General features: G+C 40.9%; 1 protein-coding gene across 1 annotated transcript in view; it reads right to left on the reverse strand.

Annotated features, from left to right (window-relative positions):
* Positions 1 to 6,414: 6,414 nt before the first annotated feature.
* Positions 6,415 to 16,204, reverse strand: part of LOC125453245 (piwi-like protein 4) — a 127,933-nt gene continuing 118,143 nt past the window's right edge. The window contains exons 18-21 of the mRNA XM_059646964.1: positions 16,027 to 16,146; positions 15,575 to 15,700; positions 13,743 to 13,890; positions 6,415 to 6,889 (exon numbers count right to left, since the gene is read on the reverse strand). Coding sequence (XP_059502947.1) covers positions 6,773 to 6,889; positions 13,743 to 13,890; positions 15,575 to 15,700; positions 16,027 to 16,146 — 511 coding nt within the window. The 3' untranslated portion in view covers positions 6,415 to 6,772. The remainder of the gene's footprint in view (positions 6,890 to 13,742; positions 13,891 to 15,574; positions 15,701 to 16,026; positions 16,147 to 16,204) is intronic.

Below are 16,204 nucleotides of genomic sequence, written 5' to 3' on the forward strand. Positions count from 1 at the left end.
CCTTACAGTACTGTCTCCAGGTCCTTGGGGCCAGATTCTGCCCACTTGTTCCCATTCCCTGTTAAGCTTTGAGAATCTTTGTGTTATCCTGTGAAAATTGACCACCACCTCTTCCATTGAACAAAAACAAAGTTGCTGGAAAAGCTCAGCAGATCTGGCAGCATCTGTGGAGGAGAAAACAGAGTTAACTTTTTGGGTCCAGTGACCCTTCCTCAGAACTCATTGTTCCTCTCCCATTGACTTCCACACTATGGTTTTCCACATTGTATATGTGAAGAGATTTTTCTCTTCCTTGGCATTATTTTTATGGCTGCTACTTGCGACTGGTGTCTTTGTATGCAGTCCCCCTTTAAAAGGGAACAGCTGCCGTTAAGAAGAGTAGACTGTCTGCACCGGATGTTGCTGAGTGCACATCCACTGTGATGATTCTATGGCTTTCAGAGGTGTATGTTATCCTGGTTTTTTTGAAAAGAGGTTTTAAGACAACATTGCCAAGCTATTTGAATCTGATAATGTAAACTGCTTATGAGGCATTGTGTCTTTTTACTAAATTGGAACAAAAGATGCGGCCTAAATGGGTGAGGTCAAGCTCCCTTGAGCTAGGAGTTTTAGTTTTAGTTTCTCAGCAGTAGCTGCTGGGGTCTTTAAGCTGGGTTTGGAAACTGTAGTACATCTCTCCATGCTACTCTCTCTCCCAGAGTTTTCTCTTGATCATTTTTGCCTCCTGCACTGGAGAACTGCCTGTGAGGCAATCTACTTTACTGAATTTGCCTTTGTCAAGAGTGCATTTATGAATGTTACTATATTGGAATATTTACTAGTTAACAGTAAATAATCTATTATTCTTTAAGTTTTCCAATAGAGATATTCTAATTTCTTCTTTCTTTTGTTGTGTTTTAACTATCGAGTATGAATAAAGTGCATTTTTATTAATATTAAGTAATTTGAATAATCGAATTGCATCTGGATCACAACACCTCATACTTACATTTGAATTAAAAAACATTCCAAGTCCAGACTATCTTATGAATATGTTTTGAGGGGGTTTGATCTAGTCCATAACACCATGAAGCTGCATGGGCTCTGTTTGGTTGGCCCAACTGTATAATCTTCCAATTGAGAATCCAACACAAATAACAGAAGAGGGAAAAAGCAGTCAGTGCAGGAATCCCCTGTGGTCGTTCCCCTGGTAAACAAGTATACCGTTTTGGATACTGTTGGGGGGAGACTTACCAGGAGCATGCACTAGGGTGCAGGTCTCTGGCACAGAGTCTGTCCCTCTTGCACAGAAGGGAAGGGGGGAATAGGAAGAGAGTGATAGTCATTGGGGACTCAATAGTTAGAGGGACTGATAGAAGGTTTGCCGGGAACGAAAGAGACTCATGGTTGGTGTGCTGCCTCCCAGGTGCCAGGGTCTGTGATGTCTCGGATCGTGTCTTTGGGGTCCTGAAGCGAGAGAGTGACCAGCCCCAAGTCGTGGTCCACATAGGCACCTACGACATAGGTAGAAAGAGGGATAGGGATGTAAGGCAGGATTTCACGGAGCTAGGGTGGAAGCTGAGAGCTAGAACAAACAGAATGGTTATCTCTGGTTTGTTACCCATGCGACGTGATAGCAAAGCAAAGAACAGGAAGAGATTTTAGCCGAACACGTGGCTACAGGGATGGTGCAGGAGGGAGGGCTTCAGGCACATGGATAATTGGGGCTCATTCTGGGGAAGGTGGGACCTGTACAAACAGGATGGTCCCCACTTGAACCAGAGGGGCACTAATATCCTGGGTGGGAAATTTGCTAGTGCTATTTGGGTGGATTTAAACGAGCTCAGAAGGGGGATGGGAAACTGAGGTGTAGTTCTAGTACACAGGAGGATGAGCGTAGGGAGGACATGGATAGGACCTCACTGTCACAGGAGTGTGCTGGCAGACAGCAAGCTGGATTGAAGTGTGTCTACTTTAACGCCAGGAGTATCTGGAATAAGGTAGGTGAGCTTGCAGCATGGGTAGGTACCTGGGACTTCGAAGTTGTGGCTTTTTCAGAGACATGGATAGAGCAGGGTCAGGAATGGATGTTGCAGGTTCCAGGGTTTAGATCTTTCATTAAGGTCAGGGAAGGTGGTAAAAGAGTGGGAGGTGTGGCGTTGTTAGTCAAGGACAGTATAACGGTGGCTGAAAGAACTTTTGCTGAGGACTCGTCTACTGAGGTGGCATGGGCTGAGGTCAGAAACAGGACAGGAGAGGTAACACTGCTAGGAGTTTTTTTATAGGCCTCCGCAAAGCCTCAGCAAAACTATTCTGGGCAGGAGTGAAAGGAACAGGGTGGTCATTATGGGAGACTTTAACTTCCCTAATATTGACTGGAAATGCTATAACTCCAGTATGTCGGATGGATCAGTTTTTGTCCAATGTGTGCAGAGGGTTTCCTGACTCAGTATGTCAAAGGGCCGACAAGAGGGGAGGCCACACTGGATCTCGTACTTGGTAACAAACTAGGTCAGGTGTTTGATTTCGTGGTAGGTGAGCACTTTGGAGAGAGTGACCATAATTTGGTTATGTTTACTTTAGTGATGGCAAGGGATAGGAACATGCCACGCGGCAAGAGTTATAGATGGGGGAAGGGCGATTATAATGCGATTAGGCAAGACTTAGTAGCCATAGAACAGGTTAGCAAAATGCAGGGGATGGGGACAATCGAAATGTGGAGCTGGTTTAAGGAACAGATATTGTGTGTCCTTGATAGGTATGACCCTGTCAGGCAGAGAAGAAGCGATAAGGGAACCGTGGCTTACTAAAGAAATTATATCTCTTGTTAAGCGGAAGAGGGAGGCTTATGTGACGATGAGACGAGACGGTTCAGATGAGGCGGTGGAGAGTTACAGATTAGCTAGGAAGGATTTAAAGAGAGAGTTAAGAAGAGCAAGGAAGGGACAGGAGCAGACATTGGCAGGTAGAATAAAAGAGAACCCTAAAGCTTTCTATAGGTATGTGAGGAATAAGAGGATGCCTAGGGTAGGAATAGGGCCAGTCAAAGACAGAAGTGGGAAGTTGTGTACGGACCCTGTGGAGATTGGAGCGGTGCTAAATGATTATTTCTCATCTGTTTTCACTGAGGAACAGGAGAATATTGTAGAGGAGATGAGTGAGTTACGGGCGACTAGAATTGAAAAGATTAAGGTGAGTAAGGAGGAGGTGTTATCAAATTCTAGAAGGTGTGAAGGTAGATAAATTCCCTGGGCCGGATGGGATTTTTCCGAGGATTGTCTGGGAAGCTAGGGAGGAGGTGGCGGAGCCTTTGGCCTCGATCTTTGAGTCCTCATTGTCTACAGCTTTAGTTATCAGAGGACTGGAGGATTGAAAATGTTGTGCCCTTGTTCAAGAAGGGCAGTAGGGATGGCCCAGGTAATTATAGACCTGTGAGCCTTATGTCTGTTGTAGGAAAAGTTTTGGAAAGGATTATAAGAGATAGGATTTATAATCATCTAGCAAGCAACAATTTGATTGGAGACAGTCAGCATGGATTCGTCAAGGGCAGGTCGTGTCTCACAAAACACGTTGAGTTTTTCGAGAAGGTGACCAAGCATATGGATGAGGGAAGGGCAGTTGATGAGGTCCACATGGGCTTCAGTAAAGCCTTTGATAAGTTTCCACATGGTAGGCTATTGGAGAAAATACAGAGGCATGGGATTGAGGGAGATTTAGCAGTTTGGATTAGAAACTGCCTTTCTGTAAGAAGGCAACGAGTGGTGCATGATGGAAAATATTCAGCCTGGAGTCAGGTCACTAGTGGTATGCTTCAAGGAACTGTTTTGGGACTACTGCTGATGGTCATTTTTATAAATGACTTGGACGCAGGCATAGGTGGGTGGGTTAGTAAATTTGCAGATGACACTAATGCGGATGGAGTGGTGGACAGTGTGGAAGAATGTTGCAGGTTGCAGGGAGACTTGGATAAACTGCAGAATTGGGCTGAAAGGTGGCAAATGGAGTTTAATACGGAAAAATGTGAGGTGATTCACTTTGGGAGGAATAATAGGAAGGCAGAATGACGGGTCAATGGAAAGATTCTTAGTAGTGTGGATGTGCAGAGGGATCTTGGTGTCCATGTATATAGATCCCTGAAAGTTGCCACCCAGGTTGATAGTGCTGTTAAGAAGGCTTATGGTGTGTTAGGTTCTACTGGTAGAGGGATTGAGTTCCGGAGCCGTGATATCATGCTGCAACTGCACAAAACGCCAGTGCGCCCTCATTTGGAATATTGCGTGCAGTTCTGGTCGCCCCATTACAGGAAGGATGTGGAAGCATTGGAAAAGGTGCAGAGGAGATTTACCAGGATGTTGCCTGGTCTGGAGCGCAGGCCCTATGAAGAAAGGCTCAGGGACTTGGGTCTGTTCTCATTGGAGAGAAGGAGGCTAAGAGGGGATTTAATAGAGACATACAAGATGATCAGAGGATTAGATAGGATGGACAGTGAGAGTCTTTTTCCGAGGATGATGACTTCAGCTTGTACAAGGGGGCATAGCTACAAATTGAGGGGTGATAGATTTAAGATAGATGTCAGAGACAGGTTCTTTACTCAGAGAGTGGTAAGGGCGTGGAATTTCCTGCCTGCCAATGTAGTTAACTCAGCCACATTTGGGGCATTTAAACAGTCGTTGGATAAGCATATGGATGATGACGGGATAGTGTAGGGGAGGGGCTTAGATTAGTTCACAGGTCGGCGCAACAACAAGGGCTGAAGGGCCTGTTCTGCGCTGTATTGTTCTATGTTCTATAACATGATTTGGCCATTAATTCCCAAATCTGGTGAGACATTATAAACCTCTTTTTATAAGTTTACAGCATAATTTTGAGACTTTTTTGCCAAAAATAGCTTACTATTCCATCTAAGGTGCAAAGATGGTAGTTACATGGCTCTCAGTGAAAACACACACGGTCATGTAAAATCCAGGTCTAAGGGTGTTTTACAAGGATAAATTGGTGAACAACTCACATCACACATCTGTATGTCCTTGTTTTCTCTGATCTGTCTGTACTGCTCACAAACGAAGCTCTTCACTGTACTAAGGTGCATATAGCTACAATAAGTCAAATCAAATCAAGCCAAATTTCCATTAAGTATGGATCTGTGCATCAGACAGATATTCTCCAAAGACCAAATTTAAAATCATAGGCAAAAAGAACCATAGAAATATTATCACACATAAGGAGGTCACTCAGCCCATTGTGTCTGCACTAGGTGAATAAACCATTCGCTTATTCTCGTCCCACTTTCTGACACTTGGTCCACAGCCTTTCAGGTTGCAGCACTTCAAGTGCAGATCCAGATTCCTTTTAAATTAGTTGAAGGTTTTTGTCTCAAACACCAATTGTTTGATTGGCAGATTGTTAAAAACTACTCAATATAACCAACATCAATATTACTACTTGTTAATGCAGAAGCATTTTAGCTATTGCTGTAAAATACCAGATAAAATTAACTCCCAGATGTTCACAAACCGTTTTGTTTATGGTATAGCATATGATTCTATCCTTTTAAAAGGATGTAAACATCAGATTGGGCATGATATTTGAAATAAAGTAAACTAGAACCCTGTTTAAACCTTTCAGTAAGCTTATTGTGTTGTGAACAGGTAGGATATACGCTTTCTTGTCTTTTTGCTTTGAAAAAGATATCACCTAAAATATTTCTACCTTATGTCATTCTTACAGCATATTAAATAATTTTTTCTGCTCAAAACAAATGCCAATGGCTAGTCGGTCACTGCCTACGCCGCAATGTTCGAAACAATCTGATGATTACATGCCTAAATGAAATCCGTAATATCTTGATTGGTAATGGCCAGTATGAACTTACTGTTAAAGACCACTGCAATTAATCTTTCCATTCAACCTGGAATAGTTAAATTGTTAATTATAAGAATTCAACTGAGAAATACATTTTGAGGTACCAAGATCCAAATCCTGACTGTAAAGAGTACCAATCTACTGAAGAAAACCTTTAATGAATAGAAATATGTGTATTACCATTTCAAAATCCTCAAGTAACAGTGATACCAATTTAAATATGATGTGTGCATTTAACATGGTTTTTATTGGACAACATCTAAGATTAAAATAAATTTGTTCAAAATTAAGCATTTTAAATAATACTTTAAAAGTTAACCATCTTATAAAACAACTAAAAGAACAATGAATATAATTCTTTTTTTCTCTATTAAGTATGTTTGCCTATTGGCTAAGAATTTTATATCTTTAGCGAAATAAACAAGTAGTTTGCTGATTAAAATATAATCAGGAAAATGAAACACGCGATGATACTTTTAGATGAACTCTATTGTTCAAAAATGAGTATACTCCCACTTGGGCAAAACTGTTTTTCTCTTTAATAAATTGTGCAAACACAGAATATTTCTGACTTGAATGAAATGCAAAATTTGTTTGTAAATGCTGTAAACCATTATAAACATTGCTCAAATTTTCTATTATGTATATCTTTGCTTATTTTTACTGTCTTTTTAAGTAATATTTGAGATTCTGCTGCATATTTGTATGTCCTTATTCAAATACACGGTCAGATAACAATTTAAAACGAAATAAGTTTCATTTAAAAGCAAAGGACTCTCGATTTACAGAACAGACCCCTTAAAAACAAACTTAAACTTACAGAAAATAATAGCTTTTCTGGATTTTAAAACTAACAAACATTCATCGTATTTTGGTTTTTCAGAAAATAATGCATTGAGGAATTCAACTAACAATCCTAGATAATTTACTTTCACAGGAAGAAAAGGTGATCAGCCAATCCTAAGTCAGGTTCTCTATGAACATTCTGAGCCACCAGAGTTGTAAGTTTGAAGGCATATTGGCATGGAGCTGGCACACGAATTACACCCTATAAAAGAACAAAATATGTGCATTTTAAAATGGGAAAGATGTGAAGGGGCAAAACACTGTTAAAACTGGCTACAGTACACAAACTTTCTTCAGCAAGTGGATAGGGATGATTGTTACTGCGGTGCTCAGGTAATCCAAAAAGATCGTAAATGAAATGAATGCTCTACGTATTGATGAGGAAAGAACCAAATAATTCCATGAACCTCCAGATGAGTAATATTGTTTTTCTTTAAACAGAGTTCATTCATATTGACTCAAAGATGAGAGTATAATTACCAACAAGAGAGGGATAAGCTTTGACAAATCACAAAATGGACATTACACAAGCCATTGGAGTGATAACTTGTTTCAGAATTGCATGACTTTGTGGTAATCTCCCATGGTATTAATTTAAAAGGAAATGAAAAGTAACGAACACTTTTTAAAACAGAATGCCTTCGAGTAAACTAATTTCAGCAGCAGGTAAATCTATGGACAAAACTGCAATTGCTACCAGTGTAAAATTGCATTTTGCTTCATTATTAGGTCTCCAAGACGAATTCTGTTATTGACAAGAGGGGGTTTAATTTAACTTATGCATCAGAATATATGTATAATTGTTGAATGAGGGAGGGGTTCTCTTGTTCTAATCTTGGCTTCTTTCCAGAAATTTGTAGCCGTAAGTAATTTTAAAAAAAGGTAAGGAAAATGTCTATAGAATGGTGTAGTATGAAAGACAGTAAGAAGGTATTTGGCTGAAGTGCTTTCACATTTTCTTAATTCTATATTTTCATTAAGGAATACGGTGTGAACCATATACACATATATATAAAAACTCTGTTTTATACTATGCTTAAAACATAATAGAAGTTACATCGTTCTGAAGTGATATACCTCATATCAACTGCTTGTCATGTAGGAAAGTACAAACGCCAATTCCCATTCTACAGAATAGCACCCAGGACTTTAAAAATAAAAATCCTTGTGTTGTCACTTTAATTTAATTGCAGTAATTGCCCTATTTTTAACTCCAAACTGCTGGTAGAAAAATGGCAGGAGAAGGCAGTTAATATTATCCTACTGGCCACCAACCAGCTTCTGATAGAACATAGAAAATACAGCACAGTACAGGCCCTTAGGCCCATGATGTTGTGCTGTGGATTAATCCTAATCCAAAAATAAAATAACCTAACCTACATTCCCCTCAATTCACTGTTGTCCATGTGCATATCCAGCAGTCGCTTACATGTCACTAATGACTCTGCTTCCAGGACTACCACTGGCAAAGTATTCCATGCGCTCACAACTCTCTGCATGAAGAGCCTCTCTCTGACGTCTCCTCTATACCTTCCTCCTAACACTTTAAAACTCTGACTCCTCGTGGCAGTCAATCCTGCCCTGGGGAAAAGTCTCTGGCTATCGAATCTATCCATGCCTCTCATTACCTGGTACACCTCGATCAGGTCACCTCTCTTCCTCCTTTTCTCCAGAGAGAAAAGTCTGAGCTCAGTCAATCTCTCCTCGTAAGATAAGCCCTCCAGTCCAGGGAGCATCCTGGTAAACCTACTTTGCACCCTCTCCAAAACCTCCACATCTTTCCTATAATAGGGCGACCAGAACTGGACACAATATTCCAAGTGTGGTCTCACCAGGGTTTTGTAGAGCTGCAGCCAAACCTCGCATCTCTTAAACTCGATCCCCCTGTTAATGAAAGCCAAAACGCTATATGCTTTCTTAACAACCTTATCCACTTGGGTGGCAACTTTAAGGGAGAAATTGGTCAACATCTTTAAGTAGATAACTTAAACTAAAAATATGACATCTGGTCACAATTGCATTTTGAATCAGTGACTAAACTGTGAAATAGTGACAGCTCCCATTTCGGGTAACTTCAAGTGGGCGATGAATTGTGATCCAGAAAAAGCTAAGGCAGATTAGGCAACATTGTGGGTTGGGAGAGGAGGATGTGTTTGTCTGAATCGCTCAGGCCTCAGAGGCTTTGGACTCTGTTGCTCCATATTCTCTGTTCTTTCCCAATTATGATCAACATTTCCAGCTCATTCCTCCTTGACTTATCTGACTATGGAGAACACAGCCATGCATGCTCAGCAGTAAATGGCGTCTGAATTCCTGCTCCCATTTTGTTAGTGGATTGTGTTGATTTTGGCTGGGCATTTGAGTACTTGCAATGAATGAAACTTCACCAATACCCGGTAATGATTTTGAGACTTACCTGGTTGACGTATTAAACATTTTTGCATGACTCCCTGCACAACATAACTAGAGCCCAGCAAGTTGTTTCGAGGGAAACCTGAGGGACAAAATTTACATGTACTTGGAAAGCAGGGACTGATCAGGGATAAGTCACATTGTTAAGAGCATGGGAAATCATGTCTCATCTGACTTAATTTGAGTTTTTTGAAGGAACAATGAAGAGGATTGACAAATGAAGAGTGGTGGATGTGATCTATATATTCTTCAGGAAGGCGTCAAAAAGATTGCACATGGTAGACTAGCTGGCGATGTTAGATCACGTGGAATACAGGGAGAACTAGGCAGTTGGATATAGAATTGGCTCATATGTAGAAGACAGAGGGTTGTAATGGAGGGCTGCTTTTCAGATTGGAGGCCTGTGACCAGTAGTATGCCACAAGCATCGGTGCTGGGTCCACTGCTTTTTGTCATTTACATAAATGATTTGGATGTGAACATAGGAGTTGTGGCTAGTAAGTTTGCAGATGACACCAAAATTGGTTGTGTAGTGGACAGCGAAGAAGATTATCCCAGAGTAGGTGGCAGGTGGAGGTTAATTTAAATAAATGTGAGGTGCTGTATTGTGCAAAGTCAAATCAGGGCAAGTCTTATATACTTAATGGTAAGGTCCTGAGGAGTGTTGCTGAACAAAGACCTTGCAGTGCAAGTTCACCGATCCTTGAAAGTGGAGTTGCATGTAGATAGGATAGTGAAGACGATGTTTGGTATGCTTGGCTTTATTGGTCAGTGCATTGAGTATAGGAGTTAGAGGTCATGTTGAGGTTTTACAGGACATTGGTTAGGCCATTTTTGGAATATTGCATCAAATCTAGTCTCCCTGCTGTCAGAAGGATGTTGTGAAACTTGGAAGTGTTCAGAAAAGCTTTACAAGGGTGTTGCCAGGGTTGGAGGGTTTGAGCAATAGGGAGAGGCTAAATAGGCTGGGACTATTTTACCTGGAGTGTCGGAGGCAGAGGATGACATTATACAAGTGTATAAAATCATGAGGGGCATGTATAGGGTGAATGTCCAAGGTCTTTTTCCTAAGGCAGCAGAATCCAAAACTACAGGGTGAGAGGGGAAAGATTTAAAAGGGGCATGAGTGGCAACTTTTTCATGCAGACGGTGGGGTATGAATGCAATGAGCTGCCAGAAGAAGTGGTGGATGCTGGTAAGATTACAACATTTAAAAGGCATCTGGGTCAGTATATGAGTAGGAAGTGTTTAGAGGGTTACCAGGCGCATGCTGGAAAATGAGACAGGATTAATTTAGGATATCTGGTTGGTATGGATAAGTTGGACCAAAGGGTCTGTTTCTGTGCTATATAACTCTTAAGTAAATTTTCAGGTGGGAACATCGGGCCCAGCAAATTAAAATGGAACAAAACTCGACATCTCATTTAATGAGGGTGTGCTGCATGCTTTACAGCCTAAACTTTGTATCCCCACATGTCACCACTGCTCCCCTTTTTATCTTAGCACTGAAACATGAGACGATAGCAGTAACAATCTGTACGTCTGAGTGATATCAGTCAAGCCTTATAAATCTTTGATTTTTGAAGCTGCTTTAATTTAGTTTCATTTATCATGGGGAAAATTCAAATTCAGCTTCTAATATTCGATTTCAAACTATATTAAAGAATTGTATTATTCTCACAAGTTATAATTATCCTGACAGATTTGAATTAATTGACCAAGTCAACAATAAGAAAGTCCTGTTCAGAGGGTCAAATAATTCAATATATTAAGTGGCAATTTGCATGCACCTATAAAATGTACGGGCTAAATTTTACAAAAATCAGCTCAGTATCAATTTTGGAACATTCCATAAAAGGATTCTTTCAGTGTACTATCTCACATAATCCTTCACTGCTCACTCCATTACGTATGCACCTTGCCTGTATGGTGCTGTGCTCACGGGCAGTAGACGGAGTCGCCACTGCTGGGACATTATGGGATTTCCAGTACCAGTGCCAGATTTAAAGTCCAGCTATGCACCAGGTCAATAATGGCCAGCCACAAACAGCATTTCACAGTCCACAGAGTGGAAGCTAATGAAAAGGTGCAGTTTGTGAGGGAACTTACATGGCATGAATGAGTCTTCATCGTAAATAAAAGCTCACACTTGGATATGTATGTCTAATTTACATCACCATCTGTCTGATTGACAGCTACAAAGATTGAGCTTTCATGGATTACCGTTCCTTAGCATTTATGGAATTGCTACTCCTTCCATAATACCCAGTGTAACATAACATCTTCTCACTGTTCAACATAGAAGCTTTCAAACTGTGGAAAACGTTAAATTGCTCTCAACAACAGGAAAAATAAAGAAAAAGGAAACAGAAAACACTGCATTCACTTTTGGAAACAGTGTAATATTTTAGCAGAGAGAATATTCAGTTTAGAATAGAATCCTTACAGTGTGGAAACAGGCCATTAGCCCAACAAGTCCACACTGATTCTCCAAAGAGCATCTTATCCAGACTCACCTAATCCACCTACCCAGGAATACTATGGCCAGTTTAGCGTGGCAAAGCTACTAAACCTACACATCTTTAGGCTACGCAAGAATGTGTAAACTCCATACAGACAGTCAGCCAAGGGTGGAATTGAACCCAGATCCCTGGTGCTGTGAGGCAGCAGTGCTAACCACTGCGCAACGTGTCAAAAAGCTACATAGATTGACAAATCCAATTGCTGGAAACTGAGACAGTGTCAGATTTATCACGAGTAACAGTTACTGAAAAATAGAGTTTTATGCAGAAAAGCATGAGGTGATTCACTTTGGAAAGAGTTAACAGGAATACAGAGTACTGGGTTAATGGTAAGATTCTTGATAGTGTGGATGAGCAGAGAGATCTCAGTGTCCACGTGTATGGATTCCTGAAAGTTGCCACCCAGTTTGATGGGACTGTTAAGAAGGCATACAGTGTGTTAGGTATTATTGGTAGAGGATTGAGTTTCGGAGCCATGGGGTTATGTTGCAGCTGTACAAAACTCTGGGGCCGCAGCTGTTCACCTTATATATTAATGATCTGGATGAAGGGACTGGGGGAATTCTGGTGACGTTTGCTGATGATACGAAGATAGGTGGACAGGCAAGTAGTGCTGAGGAGGTGGGGGAGCTGCAGAAAGATTTAGACAGTTTAGGAGAGTGGTCCAGGAAATGGCTGATGAAATTCAATGTGAGTAAATGTGAGGTTTTCCACTTTGGAAAAAAGAATATAGGCATGGACTATTTTCTAAATGGTGAGAAAATTCGTAAAGCAGAAGTACAAAGGGATCTGGAAGTGTTGGTCCAGGATTCTCCACAAGTTAACTTGCAGGTAGAGTCCATGATGAAGAAAGCAAATGTAATGTTGTCGTTTATTTCAAGAGGGTTGGAATATAAAAGCAGTGATGTGCTTCTGAGATTTTATAACGCTCTACTTAGGCCCCATTTAGAATACTGTGTCCAATTTTGGGCCCCACACCTCAGGAAGGACATACTAACCCTACAGAGTGTCCAGCGGAGATTCACACGGATGATCCCTGGAATGGTAGGTTTAACGTATGATGAACGGCTAAGGATTCTGGGATTGTACTCATTAGCGTTTCAAAGGTTGAGGGGAGATCTAATAGAAACTTACAAGATAATGTATGGCTTAGAAGGGGTGGACGCTAGGAAGTTGTTTCCATTAGGCAGGGAGACTAAGACCTGTGGGCACAGACTTAAAATTAGAGGGGGTAAATTTAAAACAGAAATGAGACAAAATTTCTTCAGGCAGAGAATGGTGGGCTTGTGGAATTCATTGCCACCGAGTTCAGTGGAGGTCGGGATGTTAGATGCCTTCAAGGCAGAGATCGACAAATTCTTGATCTCACAAGGAATCAAGGGCTGTGGGGAGAGTGCAGGGAAGGGGAGCTGAAATGCCCATCAGCCATGATTTATTTGGCGGAGTGGACTTGATGGGCCGAATGGCCTTACTTCCACTCCTATGTCTTATGGTCTTATGGTGTGACCGCACTTGGAGTACGGCACACAGTTCCGGTCACCACATTATTGGAAAGGTGTGGAAGCATTGGAAAGGGTGCAGAGGAGATTTACCGGTATGTTACCTAGCATGGAGGGAAGGTCTTAACAGGAAAGGCTGAGGGACTTGAGGTAGTCTTCGTTAGAGAGAAGAAACTGAAGAGGCGACCTAATAGACACATACAAGATGATCAGAGGATTAGATAGGGTGGACAGAGAGAGCCTTTTTCCTCGGATGATGATGGCTAGCACGAGGGGATGTAGCTTTAAACTGAGGGGTGATAGATATAGGATGAAAGTCAGGGGTAGGTTCTTTACTCAGAGAGTAGTAAGGGCGTGGAATGCCCTGCCTGCAACAGTAGTAGACTTGCCAACTTTAAGGGCATTTAAATGGTGATTGGATAAACATATGGATGACAATGGAATAGTTTAGGCCGGTTGGGCTTCAGATTGGTGTCACAGGTTGGCACAACATTGAGGGCCGAAGGGCCTGTGCTGCGCTGTAATGTTCTATGTTCCAATAAGTAGACATTGCAGAGTTGAACAGAAAAAATGAGAACAGTCAGAAAATAATAATCAATTCATTTGTTCAAAGTCTACTCACTGGCCAGTTGTAATAGAGGTGACACATCTTGTAAGTTAATCTCTGTACATGATCTGGTTTCATGCTACTATTGTCATATACAACATGGTAGTATGTTGGAGAAACAGTGCCTTGGTGTGCACATTGGTTGATTTGGAAGAAGTCATACCTGTCAATATGATACAACAAATTTAGTTCACATTTCAGAACACTTATCACCTCAGAGAGGGGCGATCTACAATATTTGATTTTTTGTAGGTAATGTATCAACTTATTACGAGTCATTTTTGACTTTGTGCTTGTGCTTAAGTGGCAAAATTTCCATCTCTTGACAAGAATGCACCTAATGCTCTAGAATCATGGATTATGACTCCCTAAATTGGTAGACCCTAATTCCATGATTCATAAAGCACAGAGTTTGGTCCTGGAGGTTTCAATGCCTTGAAAAAGGTCCAACTCAATTGTATATCGTCATAGACACGTATAGCATGGAAACAGACCATTATATCCAGCTTTTCCATGCCAAACATAATGCCAAACTAAACTAGACTGCTCCTTGCCCTTATCCCTCCGAACCTTTCCTCTTCATGTACTTACCTAACTGTCTTTTAAACATTATGTTGTGCTCACATCCACCACTTCCTCTGGAAATTCATTCCACACGTGCAGCATGCTATTGCCTCCTAATATGCCCCTTGTCTTGAAATCTCCCAACCTAAGAAAAAGACACCTGCCATAAACTCTATTTTTACCCTTCATGATTTCATGAACCTTTTTAAGATCACTTCTTAAGCTCCTGTGCTCCAGTGGAAGAAGTCCCAGTCTACTCAGCCTTTGTTTATAACTCAAACCTTCCATACCCAGTAACATCCTGATAAGTCTCTTTTGAAACCTCCGTAGCTTAAAAATATCCTTCATATAACTGGCCGACCAGAACTAGACACAGTAGTCCAGAAGAGGCCTCACCAATATCCTGTAAAACCTCAACATGATTTCCCAACTCTTATCATCAAAGGACTGAGCAATGAGGTCAACCATATATCTATATCTGATGCAAACTTCAAAGAATTATGCACCTGAACCCCTAGGCCCCTCTTTTCTACAACACCATCCAAGGCCCTACCAAATATTGTGTAAATCCTCTGATTGTTGTACCAAAATGCAATATCTTACATTTATCCAAATTGAACTCCATCTGCCATTTTTCAGCTGATTGACCCATTTGATCAAGATCCATTTGTAATCTTAGAAAACCTTCTTCACTCTCTACTATGGCACCAATTTTGCTGTTGTCCACAAACTTACTAACCATACCTTCTACATTCTTATCTAAATCATTTATATAAATGACAAAAAAGAGGACCCAGAACCATTCCCTATGGACCAATGTAAGTGATGGGCCTCCAGTCCGAAAAACAATCTTCTGCCACCACTCTCTGTGTCCTGTTGTCTAGCCAACTATGTGTCTAAGTGGCAAGCTCACCCTGAATCCCATGAGACCTAATTTTACTAGTTAATCTACTATGTGGAACCTTGTTAAAGAGGTTATTAAAGTCCAAGTAAATAACTTGGCAAGGGGATGGCAGGGACATGGTATCTCAGAGAAGAGTACCAAAGTCTTTTTCTGGAAGCTGCCTAAATTATGACTGTTTAACATTAACAGAAGGAGGTGCCCACAGATGAGTCTGTATCCAGGTAAATCCTCCAATCCCAATAGTCTTACACACATTTGCTCTCATTCCCTGTAATGTCAGGTGGACTTTCTTGACATTTGCAATCCTTGTATAACTGGATTTTCAGTGACAGTTGTTTAACGTGAAAATGTTATATATTCATATATAATTTTAACAAACCGTTCAGGATGGGTAGCCTCGCTATCAATCACAGTGCCAACTGGTGGATTTTGAAGCAGTCCATTCACATTAGCAAAAAATCGGCAGGTACCTTTCTTCCGAACTACAATGATTGTTACTTTGGGGCTAAAAGAAACAAAAGTTCTCATGAGAACTGAGGGAGTGCTATAGTTAAATGATTATTGTCTATTTTTGCTCATTAAAGACTTTATCAAAGGTAATTAAATTTTACATCACACTCCAGCAGATTACAAAATCGACCATTCCTTCTACCGCAGCACTGGAATTTATACATAGAAGTGAATTGAAATTTGCCTCACAGTTATACTAAGAATGGCAGCATTCCAGAAGATTATGCAAAGTGTAAATTACAGGCAGATCAATGAACACTCCAAAAGGAAGTGTTCCAAACTGAATTTACTTAAACTGGAAATCAGCAAATTCAGACATACTTCGGACAATCTGTTACATCAAGATAATTTATGAAGATTTCTCGAACAAGAGTTTCAGATGGTAGCTGCTGTGTAGAGTGTTTGGGAAGTGATAGCAGCAGAGGCAGCAGTGGTGACTTTCTGTCAAGGAAAGGGAATATAGAAATGTTAAACCTGGACTCTCAGACCAATTGGTTCT

The sequence above is a fragment of the Stegostoma tigrinum genome, chromosome 6 (assembly GCF_030684315.1).
Source record: "Stegostoma tigrinum isolate sSteTig4 chromosome 6, sSteTig4.hap1, whole genome shotgun sequence".
NCBI lineage: Eukaryota > Metazoa > Chordata > Chondrichthyes > Orectolobiformes > Stegostomatidae > Stegostoma > Stegostoma tigrinum.